The following is a 15,101-nucleotide window of genomic DNA, read 5'->3' as shown; positions in this document are numbered from 1 at the left end:
TAACCTGCATAAGAAGACTATGAAAGAGAAGCAAACTCTGGCCTGAAATCTGTCTTTAATATTTAGATATCCTTGTTAAGTATAATATCTGAGAACAATGATTTTAGAATAGGCTAATACATCATCTCTCTCATCCAGAAGTTAATTCAATTAACAACTTCAAAGATCTGCCTCTGGGGTATGTTTGACATTATACACAAAATTGGATATGGCAAATTACCTGATTCAGCACATGCATCCAGACAACTATGAAAAAAACCCTATTGTACAGAATCAGATTTGCACTTCTTAATTTAAGGATGCAGGTTTTCAAACTTTTGGCTATTTCCTCCTCAAATAATTTTGTTTTCCTGGATCACACAATGAAAACATATGACTCAGACTGTCATGTGTAAGATGCTGGGACGTTTCATGCAGCATATTACTGGAAGGCTCTCTCTTAGTTAATACTGGCATAACCTTCCTATCATCAAGGACTTTAAGAAACCACATCATCTACCAAATTTAAGTACTTTCCTTGCCATCAATGCTGTAAAAGTACCTTAATTTTTTGTAAGTCTGCCACAATTTGCTTAATAGCCATCCATCTTTCTCTGGTATATTTTCCCCTCATACCTGTTTTGCAGTAGTTAATATTTTCTGTTTTGGGATGAATAGCTTTTCCTTGGAGATTAAGTAGAAGAAACTCTCCAGACAGGGAGTTTGGAACCAGATAATATTAAGGTCCTTTCCAACCCTAACCATTCTATGAATCTATGCTTTCTACACACAGTGCTATCCAGAAAACAACGACAAAAAAATCTCTAAGAAACATTAAGGAACAGACTAAAAACCCAAACAAAATTGTTTAAATTACCCTGTATATCCGTTTCCAGCATGCTGCACCCTTAATATACCTATAACTTATATCCCTCAGATCTCCAGTACAGTGTACTCAAACTCACCAGGTATTTCCCTCTTTACATTAGCCCTGTGCTTCTTCCAATGTGTTCAATAACTGTAGCTCAGAGGCAGGCTCTGTGGTGTGAGGGACCTGCCTCAGACAACTACAACCAAAGCTACATGCCTCAGGTTTACTCTAAGTATACTGAGGTTTCCCTTTCAACCTAAACTTCAAGTAATGGCAAGTTAATTGAAGAAAAAAAAAAAAAGTGTTGAGATTATAAATCTCAATTTAAGGTATTTTATTTTGTTCAAATTTAAAAATTTCAGCATCACACTTATCATACCACCTGATGATTTTCTTCATAACTCTTAGGTGTATTGCTTGTGCTCAACTGGATCTGTCTTGGAGGTAGCTTGTGCTCAACTGGATCTGTCTTGGAGGTACAGGACAAAGGCTATGCTGCTTTTGTTCATTCACAGGTCATCACTGTATATCACTTAACAATGACTTCCAAAATTCTGTTGAATTTTGGAAGTACAATAATCAGTTTAAAAGTTGCACATCAGTTATCAATTTAAACATTTAACATTTTTAGCCTTTAAGACCAACTCAAAAAGTAGAACCGTCTTCAAGGAAACATCAGAAAATTCTTTCTTGCCTTTTTTTGTGTCTTTATTTTTCAGAATTGCATAAGTGAAAAATTATGTCAATAAGAAAGGATGCTGAGGCATACAAACTTATTAATAGAATGAGTAAATAATCAGACGAGAAACAGAATAGTATACATTCCAAATTGCTTTCTTCTATTAAAAGAAAAATAGCCAACATGCTATTAAATATCTACTTTAAATGACATTAAGCTCATTGCAAGGTCAACAAAAACATGCAGTATAGAGCTCTATTACGTAAAAATTTAGAGAAATTCCTAACATGACTATCACATTTTAACAAGTCATGAAGTTGACAAAAGTTTTTATGGTGGAATTTCTGTTCTATAAGTATTTTTACACCCTCTTGGCCTAAAAAGTACGTAGATTTATTATACAGATGAACAAAGTATCATTTTAACCACTTTGCCACACTTGCTGTTGTGACATTAGAAAAAGACATGCATTCATCTCTGCCTCAGTACAGTCAGTTTTGATTAAATGTTTTTTTGCAAAGTGACTGTCCAATAAACCTCATCTTTTGATCAGAATTCAACGTTCTTATCACCTTTAAGTTACAGCAATGGCATACCAAATTTTCTTCTATGCAAGTGAACAAGTAACCAAAGGAAAATTGGAACTCTTACAAGTGACATTCGCGAGCTCCAAAGTCATGTCAAAATTATCACATGTATTTCATGATGCTGAAGACTGACCTTTTCTGTATTTGCTTTCTCATTTTAATCTATAAATTTGACAGAAGAAATTTCACTAAACCCATTAGTATTGTAATAGAAAACATGCGTAATTTTCCAGAATATTTCAACATTTTGTTTCTCTTGACTGCTTTTACTGTCATTTGTCTCTTTTTTAGGCCATATGATCAGTTTTGTTTCCTGGCTGTTAGTTAGGGCTGGGCTCTCATGATTAATATGGCTGAAGGGAGGGTGAAAAGATGGAGCCAGGCTCTTTTCAGTTGTGTCCAGTGACGGGATAAGAGGAAATCACTTCCAATCTCACCATCCCGTGATTCTGTGACTAGTGATGGTATGTTGCTAAACTGATTTCTTTCAACAGAAATCAAATCCAAAGTATGAACTGTCTGCATTTATTACAGTTTATGACAGCAGCAGGTAGCTGCAACATTTGTGACATCTGTTACGCTTGTGACATCCTGCGCACAGTAGTATTTCCACTGATTCAAAGCCTTGCTTCCTTCAAGGTAAATGGAATTAGTAGCTCTACTTGTTCAACCTGCTTTTAAATCATGCTGTATATTTTTGTAAAGATATAAAATCAAACAGCATGAATCCAAGGCATCTGCCTTAACTGCAGTGCAATTGCAGTACAGCTAAGTAACATAAAATGAAAAGCCAGAAGACTTAACTCAGGAAAAAAGTTCAATATTTTAACAGTAATGAGGTTCATTTCAAATTGTGGTGGGGAAAAAAGGGGAAAAAAAACCCTTTTCTGATGAGCAGTGCAGTAGCATAATGACCACTGCACAGGTTTCTTTACAGGTAAAGACAGTGTTGCACAGGCTATATACAATCTTTTTTTGGTTCCATCAAAAGTACCAGCTGAACGTTGGTACTTAACAAGTAAGAAACATAACTTAAAAATACAGGTTTGCATGAAAACCAGAGGTAAGAAAAACTCATTCTTGTAAGACACTTTAAAATTATTAAAATGTGTTTTTTTAGAAATTGCTTTCTAAGAAATATTCTCTGTCAACCACTTGTGGTACAAAAAAATGCACCATATTACTGAATGTTAACATATTTGTCATAGTTGATTATATTCCAAAACACTAGTCTTTGTGTACAGTGTGGAATCAGGCATTTTTGGACCATTCTGCATTATCAATAATGAAATTGGGGAGTTTTAACTGAAACAGAGTGATATGAAAACTGGTAATTACAGTTATGTAAGTTATGTAAGGATGTTTCCCAGGTAGTAGATGGAAAAGCAGACTTCCAAAGAATATGGCTTAATACATTTTCTCCAGTAACAGAAGCATTCTCTAAAGGAATTTGTACTTGGTGATAGCAATCAGAGAGATCAGCATCTTGCACAATAATATGCACCTAGGACTACAAAATTAAGTGCTGTAAATACTTTCAACAAAATAAAGATGTAACTGTCAGGGCAAGTAGAGAACCACTTTTAAGGACCACAGACTGCTTGCTGTTACTGGCTTGTTTAAATCCTTTCCAATTTATTAATGCCATCTGTGCATCCTAACAGCATAATACTATAAAGAATGATGTCAAAATAATATTTTTTTCATTCTCAAATACTAATCAAAGCAGTGAATAATTTGTGGAACCCAAGAAATAATGTGTTCTCTCATGAGAATTTTTCTTCTTTTAGTCAAGTCTGTATTATGCTTTCTAAGATTCCTTCATAATCCTAACACATATTTTTCAAAATAATTACATCTGAGCTAAAAAGACAAAAATGCCATATAGAAATGAAAATATATGCATAGGAAATCTCTAACTTTGAAAATAGACTGATATTGTTACATGTATAAATCAAGTTATAATTCACCCGGATTTGTACATTTAACTTCCTTCTGTCCTTCTGAAAACCTCATCTTAAAGTATGTCCTGCTTCATCTGCTATCTATTTTTATCATGGTTTCTATCACTATAGACACATCTTTATAACCAATACCTAGTATATGTCATATATGCCATCACACAGTAACATCTCTATCAGTTAGCTACTAGTAGTAATAGTAATTATTATTATCCAACACACACTACACTTCATATGCATAATAAAATTTCACAGTTAATGAAATCCATTAATAAATACTTTTAATGATATATTACTTTTTTATGTTATTTTAATTTTTTTTTTATACTTAATATTAGGAAAAGTAAACATAACTGTTGGCAAAGATGACTTTGTAGGAAGAAAGCCTTACAAATGCCTCTGGGTTTCCTATAATTCCTGTCTGCCTAGCATTTACTTCAGATAAAAGGTAGGGTTAACTGTGCCTATTTGGTATCAAACCTGATAATATCTTCCTCTCAGAAAGAACTGCTCTTATCATCAAGAGCAACCCTAACAGAGAACAAGGATAAGGCACAGAAAGTCTCTGCAATCCTACTGTCGGTTTATGTCTGATAGGGGTCACTAAGTAAAAGGATGAGACAGTGACACCAGAGCACTCTGTGTCTCCATTAGGCTTGTTTAACTGCACTGACATTTAAGGGTGTGATGGGAGTGTGCTCCTCTCCTGACTACACAAACTCTCAAATATTGTGAAGTATAAAAAGAAAACTGTTGTAGTTTTTTTATTAACTTACAGAATGGCATAGGTGTATTGATTAATCCTTGCTTATTTATTTCTATTTTAATTTTAAAACAGTTATTGAGGTTTATACTGTAACATTATGAAAAATAATCATAGAATCGTAGAATAGTTAGGGTTGGAAAGGACCTCAAGATCATCCAGTTCCAACCCCCCTGCCATGGGCAGGGACACCTCACACTAAATCATACCACAAAAGGCTTCATCCAAGCTGGCCTTGAACACCACCAGGGATGGAGCACTCACAACCTCCCTGGGCAACCCATTCCAGTGCCTCACCACCCTAACAGGAAAGAATTTCCTCCTTATATCCAATCTAAACTTCCCCTGTTTAAATTTTAACCCATTACCCCTTGTCCTGTCGCTACAGTCCCTGATGAAGAGTCCCTCCCCAGCATCCCTATAGGCCCCCTTCAGGTACTGGAAGGCCGCTATGAGGTCTCCATGCAGCTTTCTCTTCTCCAGGCTGAACAGCCCCAACTTCCTCAGCCTGTCTTCATACGGGAGGTGCTCCAGTCCCCTGACCAACTGCTCACTAGTTATTACACAAAGAGGCAGCCATACCAGAAAATATTCTTCTCAAAACTGAAAAAGAACCGTTAGTGCTGATGACAACACAGCATTGTATGGAAATTGTGATAATGAAGTACTAATAGAGTCTTTGCAAAAAAGTTTATGACAGACACTAGGCTGATGAGAGATGAGGCTGCAAAGAAGACACTTCCTCTTGGGGACGCTATTTAAAAAAAACAGAAGTCTTCATCATTAGACAAGTGCTTTCCTTCCTAAGCAAGACAAAAAGGCAGTTCATACACCAGTGCAAAATTATTTCTAAGTGAAGAAAAAAAAAATCCTCTGACTCAATCAGAATATTGCATCACTCCCAAAATATTTCTGCTGCATTATAATACAACAATAAATGCAATATATTCTGTTATACAGTAAAATGAATCATTACAGTGATGATATAATAAATCTATGTTTTAAAAATCATGTCTTCTCAGAAGATTTCTGAACTCTAGAAAGATTTATGTTGTATTAAGAAGTGTGTCTAAACAGTATGCTATTCCATTTTCTCAAACGCTATATTTGATTATCTCCACATATTCAAGTCTGCAATAACATAATGAGAATATATTACTTTTAAATTCTTAGCAACTGTTCTAAAACTTTCACTTTTAAATGTGTCTTAAGACTATAATAAGGTATCAAACATTTTATTATGCCCTTTAGTAAGAATTCTGTGCTGTTAATAAATTCTCGATCTCCAGTCACCCATGTTTCATAAAATGCGGTCCATACTCTACTGAATACAAAAATTATTAATATTTGATTTCAAGGCATAATAACCATAAAACTTTACAATATATATACAATATGTTATATGTTACATGTATTTTATATATTATATAATCTATAAAATACTTCCTATCACTGTGCAGAATAGGACAGGATTTTATAGAAATTTTACAGAACCTTCACTAAACTTGCATTTTTATCTAGTAAAATGTTTTATTTAATTTATATACATATAACGATAGTTATCAGTGCACCAGTGAACCTAAGGATACCAACAGAGTACACTATTATGTTCCCAAAAGAGTAATAATATTTTGCAAAGTTTCAAATCCTTTCATAGGTCTATTTTTTGAAGAGTAGCTATGCAAAGCTATTTACAGTATATTTATTTTTTAGGTCTTATGGGACCTTATAGGCTGGAAATCTCTCCATTCCTAACATCCAATTACAACTTTGATAATTTCTCATTTTCCTTGCAGATTTATTTCCTGTGTCATAATGCACTACTTGTCTGTCAAAAAGATGGAACACGCAACTGTATACTAAAGCCACTTTCAGAACTCCTTAGGAAATCACTCAGTGGTTTACAACTGCTGCTTATCTTTCTGTGCCACAGATCCTATTCCAACATCTATCCTCCCGTTGGAAAGACATTTACTGTCCAGAGTCTGAATCTCAGACAGGCCTACTCAAGCCATATCTGAAATGTAGAACAAATTAATCTAGAAAATCTCTAGCAAAAAAGAACAACAATGAAATAGAAGGGATATTTTTGCCCCCCCTTTTTTTTTCTTTTTTCCTTTTTTAAGAGCTTCGCCTCCTGAATTAGAAGAACAGTTTGAAGAGATAATTTTCCAATGAATTTTTGTGTATTTCAAATTTGTATTCTCTGATTGCCTTCTAAAGACCCAGGCTCTTCTCTAAGCAAATTATAATATCCTTTTCTCTTGGATAAAATTCAAAGGCTTTGAATAAAACAATTTCTAGAAGTGATTGTCACAAGCTTTATAAATCCAGGAGGGGTTATAAGAGGAGCTAGAGACTTGATGGCGATTAGTAACTTAGAGAACTAGGAAAAAAACAGAAGACTGTTGAATCTTATAAGGTTAAATGCAAGCCTGAGCTATTGATCAAATCAGTCCTTAACTTATTTCACAGTAGTCTCCATTAGCCCAAAGAACTGAAGTTATTAAACTTAGCGGGTTATACTACTGGAATATGATTTCAGATTAAATCCTTTCCTGCTTAAATCACCAATAAGGGTCTTGGCAACTTCAGAAAATACAGGATTCCTCCACAGAATTCAGCAGCACTAACTGCAAAAGGACATGATTTCTTAAATTATACGAACTTATACATGAACTACCAGGAAAAAAACCGACCTTCCATTAAGAATGTACTTCTTTTTTAATTTTTTAAAATAAATTTAAAGAGAAAAAAAAAATTAGAACTTACATTCAATATCAAGGTACATGCTCTTCTGGTGCCCACCAATACTACTTGCAGCTTCACAGTCATATCTCCCTGAATCCGACAACTTCACATCTTTAATATGCAGTGACGATTTTCCATGCTGCCCTTTGACTTCTATACGGCCATCTGGGCTCTGTTCACATTGATTCAGGAAAAAGAAAGGTTTTATATATATATGTATATTTATGTATGCTTTACATATTAAACACCAATGACAACTACAACTGAAAGCATTTCTTCACCTATGGTGAAGTTATTACTGACAGCTAAGCAACTTCTAAATTATCCAAATTAAAAAAAAACCCAACAAAACAACAGAAAAATATGTTCTGTTTCTAGGTATGATAATCAAGGGAGCAAGTACATGCTTAAAGGAACATTGTCAAGATAAACCACAAGAAGTATCCATTTATGACTAGGATAGTGAACTGCAGGCTCTAGTCATGAAAATGCATACAGTTAAAATCATAGTATCTTACAGTTAGCATTAATTCTCATCCTTAAAAATATAACTGTGAAACTGAATAGAATACCCCCTCAAACAAGGATCAGAACACAAATCCAATCATAGATTTATTTTCACTATTCACATTTTCTTCTCAGAAGATCACATTTTTTAACAATTGTTAAAAAAAAAACCCATTATCATAAATGCAGCTGGAATTTCTGGATTTCTTTTCCATAACATTGCATGGAAAGAGGCAAGAGAGAAAAAATGAATGGTGGATTCTGATTTTCTAGAATATAAATTTTATATTTAGGAACTTCATAAAAATCCTCATCCTTAACACTTCCCCACCCCTTCCCCAAAATCTATTTGAATTTCAAAAGTATGAAAATACTAGGGAAAATGAAATAAAACAATAAAACCAAATCCTCTGCTTGACACTTCAGCCTTCATGGAGTACTTTACCTGAGAAAAGTTATTTAATCAGGCTCTACTCTTTACTTGTTTTGTAGCTTTGGGAAAACTTGCTTTACTTCTTTCTTTTATCTTTTTTGAAGTAAAGAAAAAAAAAAAAAGGCTGATAAAAATACTGATGTTTACCTACCTTCTTTATTGAGGAAGTTGGAAAAAGGAGGGCAAACCAGTAACTATTTCATTGTATCACATCTAAACTTGAAACATACTTTAATGTCCAGTCCTACAAATGCATACACTCAAGTTTACTGCTTTTTACACTAAATACCCATCAAGTGGCAGCTGATATTTAATTGATAGCTTTAACTCTGTAAAATTGTTTCTTCACTGAATGCAAGAGAAACACACACAATTTAAATCTTAAAATATCTGACATAAAGCAAACATATGAAGCATTCTGTATATCATTATTTCTAAGGAAAGAAAAGTATTCTGATTCCCCCATCAGAATCCAAGAGCACTGAATTTTATTTCTTGTGAAAGCCTCAGAACATAAGTTACTATGCTAGCATAGGTTAACTAACATAAATTAGTTAGGGAATAGTAACACTAATGCAAACCTAAAACCCTCTGGATTCGTAAAAATTAGTAACTAAGACCACTTAGTCACCTTTTATGAAATTTCTAATGCTGAAAATTGTGTCTTCATTATACCTTTAAAAAAGGAAAGAGAAAATCTATTAAGTTCCTAGGAAACATACTACAGTACTGAATGTCATGGATTTTGAAGGGAATTCTTGGGATAATGAAAAAGCAATTTCTTTAAAATGAAACATTAAATATTGTTCTAATTTTTTTATATACAGGGTACTTGTTTTATTTAAGTATAAAACAAATACTTTGTATGACACAGTTAACAACAGTATTATTTACCTATGGGTTATTTGCTTCTTTTTTAAAGTATCAAGCATGTAATACAACAGTAAATCTACATTATTCCTACCTAAAATGTACGTTCCTACCTAAACTGTATACTTCAGCGATTTTATTTCTGATTTTACCTTGATTACAAATATTTCCCTAAGAAGTCACATTTAAAACTTGTGAAGACATATGCTGAAACAACCTGTAAGTATGAATCACAGATGAAGTACTGCATATTGTATTAGTGATTCATTAAGAGCTACTCCTATAGCACTAACGTAGCGCTACACAATAGAGTAGTAATAGAGAACAGGTATTGTCTTTGACCTTACAATGACTTACTTTGACCTACAATAAGAAGTCAAATTCATTCTTAGTACTTTCTCTTGGCACAATGCAAAGTGTCTTTCTGTGATATTATACTGAATTGTAACAATACATTCACTCAAGTTCTTTCACCATGATTTTCCAAATTATATCAGAGATTCTTCAGCTAGCCCAATTTTGTTTCCAGTAATAGGTTACTAGAAGCATATATGAAAAAGAAAGGAAAAAAAAAAAAGAATTAAAAATATATATATTTCAATGGTAATGCTTCACTCTCTGAAAAACAAACATGTACCAGTGGAACCTTCTGTGCAGTATGGTCAATAGGATTCCTGTAAAAAGAGTTAAATTATTTATATTCCTTACTGAAGTCACTAAAGGTATTTTTACAGAAGTCTAAATTTTACAGTGCTATTTTGTACTTCATAACAAAGGAAGAGGGTATCAGTTCAATACTAATCCCAAATACTATCATTCACTATATAATTCATTGAATATTTAATTATAATTAATTACATATATTCCAACTCAGATATGAGGGTTAACTGATGTTAAAAACCAAATGTAATAAAAAAAGCACAAAGAACCTTAAAATTAAATAGCTTTTACAGTAACTTCTCTCTATTGTTTCTAGTTTATCTAATTATTTACCAGTACTACTGGAAAAAAATTGGTCTCTGAATACAATGAATGACAGAATATTCTGCATAGCCACATCATCTATTCTCATCATCAAATATATGCTAAGTAGCATTTTGAGAGGGATCTATTAGGTTAAGCAAAGTCCACAAACCCAAATAAAACATGTAACAATTGTAGACAAGAATATTTGCCCCAAATTATCATAAAAATACCCATTAACTACAGTTTATTTCTACTTTTACAAAATTGTCTGAAAATTATTACAATAATCTCTTTGAAATTACTTATAAAATAATGTAAAACCTATAATGAGATGTTTTCTACTGCACTGCTCAGAGTGTGCATTATACTCTGGCTTCTTCGTGAAGAGTTTAAGGCCTATTCCCTTGTCCTGTTCTGCAGGTTGATTAGTGTACAATTCTATTACCTCTTCTGCAAAGATGGTGCAATACCTGATTAAATATACTCACTGATATTCTTGAACACACAAATGTGTGAAAGAAAACAAGAGGGTAAATACAAAGAAAATTTCAACAATAAATAATCAAATAAATAAATAAATTAAAATGCTTTGAAGCTGTTGCTTATGTCTAGAGAGGGCTCTCAGAATATCACAGAGTCATAGAATGCTTTGAGTTGGAATGGACCTTAAAAATCTAGTTCCATACCCCTTCCATGGGCAGGGACAAATGCTAGCTAGTATGATGAATTTTCACAAGTATTTAAAAAATACTAGTGTGGCTGTATTACACTGTTCTATGGTATAACTCAGTTAATAGAGATCTGGATAAATAAATCAAGGACATATTGTGATGACACAAGAAGTACAGTAACAGTACAGTCATGCTGAAGGACAGCTAGGAACAAACATGAGGTACGCAGCAGAGACATGGAAATTGACTACAGCAAAGAGCAGTGAAGAAGCTGAGACAAAATTTGAACACACTGCATTAGCCCGAAGCAAAACCTGAACCCATGCTCCTTATATTTTCCTGCTCTTAATAAAGAGCTTTATCAAACTAAAACATTCAACAAAGCAGAAGTCTGCATTCATACTGATTCATAATGTCAGTCTTCTTGCTTAAGTTTGAACAGCAAATGCACACTGTCATACAGGGGCAGCACTAACCTTGGCGTCTGCACCCACTATAGCTTTATAATCCTTGGTAAAATCTTTCTGAGGCTTATTTCCCTCCTGCACGAAGTATGGAGAGCATACGTCAGCACCATGTCTGGCACAGTAACACAACAGAAAAGAAAGAGCGCACATGGGAAACAAAGTACACTGCAACTGCCCAGGAGTCCTCAGTAGAAATCCCCACCAGGAAAAAAGCATCGGACCTGCCACTGGAGACGAATCAAAATACAGATATAACTCTACCAATTAGTTATGTTACGCCTGCCTGAAATAATCATGGACACCTACTAAATGGGAATATTTTTTTTTTCCTTTCGAAGGTTATAATGGGACAGATGTTAAATACGCACTATGGTGTTTTCTGCTAGACTGAGTGAGTACATGTGCTTTTTTTTTTCTTCCTTAGTATTAATAAAGAGTATAAAAATAGACAAAACAAAAACCTAAACAACCAGAACTGTCTCTGTGGTTCAATATCATGATTTCTGCTTACTCACTGAATTACTCCGTATCACCTATCACCATGGAGCATGAATAATCAGTGAGGTCTGAAATACACCTGTGGTAAATGCAGTTCCATACAGATACATGCATATTTCTTAAGAAAGATCAGTGAGCAAATATGTTAACAGGTGCTTATACTGTAAGACTTTGGAGGAATCATTTCAATAAACAGACCATTGTGTATCCTGAAAATGGTAAAGAAAAACAAAGTCTTTAGAAGTTACCTTCTTACAGCATTTTGAAATTCACAACAAAATCTTAAGAAATCAAAATATATTTCATCATTAATGTTAATCAGAGAATTTCAGAGAATTCATAAATAAAAGTGGGGTTTTTTAGGGGCTTTGGTGGTGGGTTTTTCACCAGCATAAAGGTAAAACAAAAATTGACAGATCTTCAACATAGACTTTTATAGTGTTTTACTCAGGTAAACAAATGGGACTGTTACTTTATCCACATAAAAAAAATTGTTACTTCATCCACATTAAAAAAGAAAAAAATATAAAATCCCTAAGTTAAGAATTTAACATTTCATGGAAAAACGCCTTTTATTTTGAATACTGATAGCAATCTATTTTTCTGCCACTGTCAAAATAAAATTCTTCTATACAGGTTTCCAAATAAAATTATCCTATACAGGTTTCCAAATAAAATTATCCATAATGACAACACTGAAGTATAAAACAATGCCTTCTAGAAAAACCAAACCAAACCAAAACAAAACAAAACCAACCAAATCGTAAGAACTTTCTGCACTTGCAATATTCTTACGATATGCAGCTTAACCCAAATAAACCCTACATTAAGCATAAAATGGGAGGTATCTCATCACTTGAGATTAATCCTACAGATTTTGTAAAAGTAAACATGTATTTTGATTTTGATAAAATCCTTGTCATGCTATATACGCTATTCTACTACCTGACTTCTTTCCTGTTCTGCTCTTGTTTCCTAAACTGCTCACATGTGCTGTAGTGGCATACATGAATAATTCCCTAAGTTCTGACGGGCTGACACTGACCCAAAACAATGTTCCAGAACTCCCAAGGCAGTACCGAAATGATCATAACCATGTATTTCAAGGGTTCCACTTGCAGAGATAATAGGGATATGATGAAACAACATAATCCACAAAAATATAAGAACAGCTGCTGGCACAGAGTAACTTATTCAGGTATCATGGAATGCTCTATCTGCACATTTCCATTGCCACTGTAGTAAAAAAAGTGTGATTTCTCATAAGGAGAAAATCAGATTATAACAATGCATAGAAATTGGCATTCTTTTTCAATTTTAAAAAGCTGCACTTGGGGAGAGGTGGATGGAATTAGTTATTGAGTTTGATTTATCAACCATTTTGCCAACTCATACTGAGGAATTGTAATGCCAAATGAGATGAAACTGCATGGCTGCCAAAACGTGCATTTTGGGCTGGCTGAAAGCAGGAGTGGAAGGTGAGAACAGATGCAGAAATTGCTGACACGCTTGTAGCTGGATTTTGGTAATATTACTTGAATGGTTAGAGCAGCTGTGACTGGGTTGATTATCTTCCCTCCTACAGAGTTTACCATTTGGCTGACAAAGTACTCTTTCATCCCTGGAAGTCAAATTGCAAGACTACAGTCAAAAAATACCTAAATTTAGTTTGAAATCTGGACAAGTTGAAATACCTTTATTTGTTTTTCTTCTAATGTTTAAAGCTTATTTGTGATCTAAGTCCCATTACTGTCCATAGTAACTGAACACTGCAGGTCAGTTTTGCCTGTGACGTATTTACCAACTATTATTCTGACACATGCGTGCTTCAGTGATATTTTGGACATGCATTGCATGTGTTAACAACAGAAAGAATGAAGAAATGGTGGCTGAGAATTGAGTGTGCTTTCTTCTGTAAAACTTGTTGCAATATATTCAAGAACAGTCATTGTGAGAACAAATAACTTGAGTAAAAACTGCAGGACTTTTTCAAGTTCCTCCAAAGATGCTGCTGCAGATGTACATGGTAGAAGGTCCTCACACTGGGGAGCGGGGGGATGATTTGATCCTTCTTCAGGGTAAATTGTCAAAAACTGCCAACTCATTATGTTGTCTTGGTCAAGTTCTGAGTACACATCACTGAATTTTCAAGGAGAAAACAAATACTGATCAATAGAATCATCTTTGGGATTTCATCAATACCATTTTTTAGGAAGCTTTCTGATCTCAGGTTGTGTTGATATCCGCATGAGCGGAAAACTTCAGATCACATACTTCAGGCTGACTTTTCTTCTATGTGAGATTTAAGCAGATCATGATTGTTCATGAAACTGTTCCTTGAAGCAGCATGAAAGATAAGAACTTCTGCGACCTGACATACTGATGCTAAATGGTGATAAAATTCCAGAAGTCTATTTAATGCAAGTGACCAGCAATTCCTAGTCTGAAAATCTACCTTTGATGATGAGAAAGGGCTGTTAGTCACAACAGCCACCATCGTGTAGAAGCTGATGGAAGCTCCCTTCTGGATTATGGATGGTATATTCACAATATTTCCCATTCTCTTCTGGTAAATGTATTCTATCCATGCACCTGTTGGAGACAGCAGAAAATTCCAGAGTATTGCTAAGTGCATATGCCTTAATGTCCAGTGAATAAGAATAATGCTACAGCAGTGTCTTGGACTTCAGTGGTTTTTATAGGAGACCTTGTGATTCTTTTAGAACTGCAGCTTGTTAAATAATATATGTTATCATGCTGCAAATTCCTGAATTTGTCAGGATTTTTTTTTTTCCACAAGGAAGAAATTATTGAAGAACCTATTGTGTGTAGAGCTATAGTGTAACACCAGGGAAGACACAGAAAGCTAATCTTGAAGAAAATATCGCTGTTTTGATTTTCTGTTCATCTGTAGACATAGCAGTTACTTCTAAAGAATTTAGACTGGAAACAGGAGCAGGTTCTATGCAGGTTGTTAACAGCATGTATAATCTCAGGAAAAATGTACTCTTGAAAGCTTCTTATGACTTTTAGAAATCATGAACTGATATTTGATTGATTCAGGCTGACTGATTTCAAACTTAAGTTGTTACACAATG

The 15,101-nt window shown here is 34.1% G+C and overlaps 1 protein-coding gene across 1 annotated transcript in view; it reads right to left on the bottom strand.

Annotated features, from left to right (window-relative positions):
- The window catches only part of NCAM2 (neural cell adhesion molecule 2), a 124,245-nt gene that overhangs the window by 73,515 nt on the left and 35,629 nt on the right, over positions 1 to 15,101 (bottom strand). The window contains exon 9 of the mRNA XM_065677124.1: positions 7,613 to 7,763. Coding sequence (XP_065533196.1) covers positions 7,613 to 7,763 — 151 coding nt within the window. The remainder of the gene's footprint in view (positions 1 to 7,612; positions 7,764 to 15,101) is intronic.

The sequence above is a fragment of the Lathamus discolor genome, chromosome 4, assembly GCF_037157495.1.
Source record: "Lathamus discolor isolate bLatDis1 chromosome 4, bLatDis1.hap1, whole genome shotgun sequence".
Taxonomy (NCBI): domain Eukaryota; kingdom Metazoa; phylum Chordata; class Aves; order Psittaciformes; family Psittacidae; genus Lathamus; species Lathamus discolor.
The sequence above is the reverse complement of the archived record's forward strand: the minus strand, read 5'-3'. Positions and strand labels throughout refer to the sequence as shown.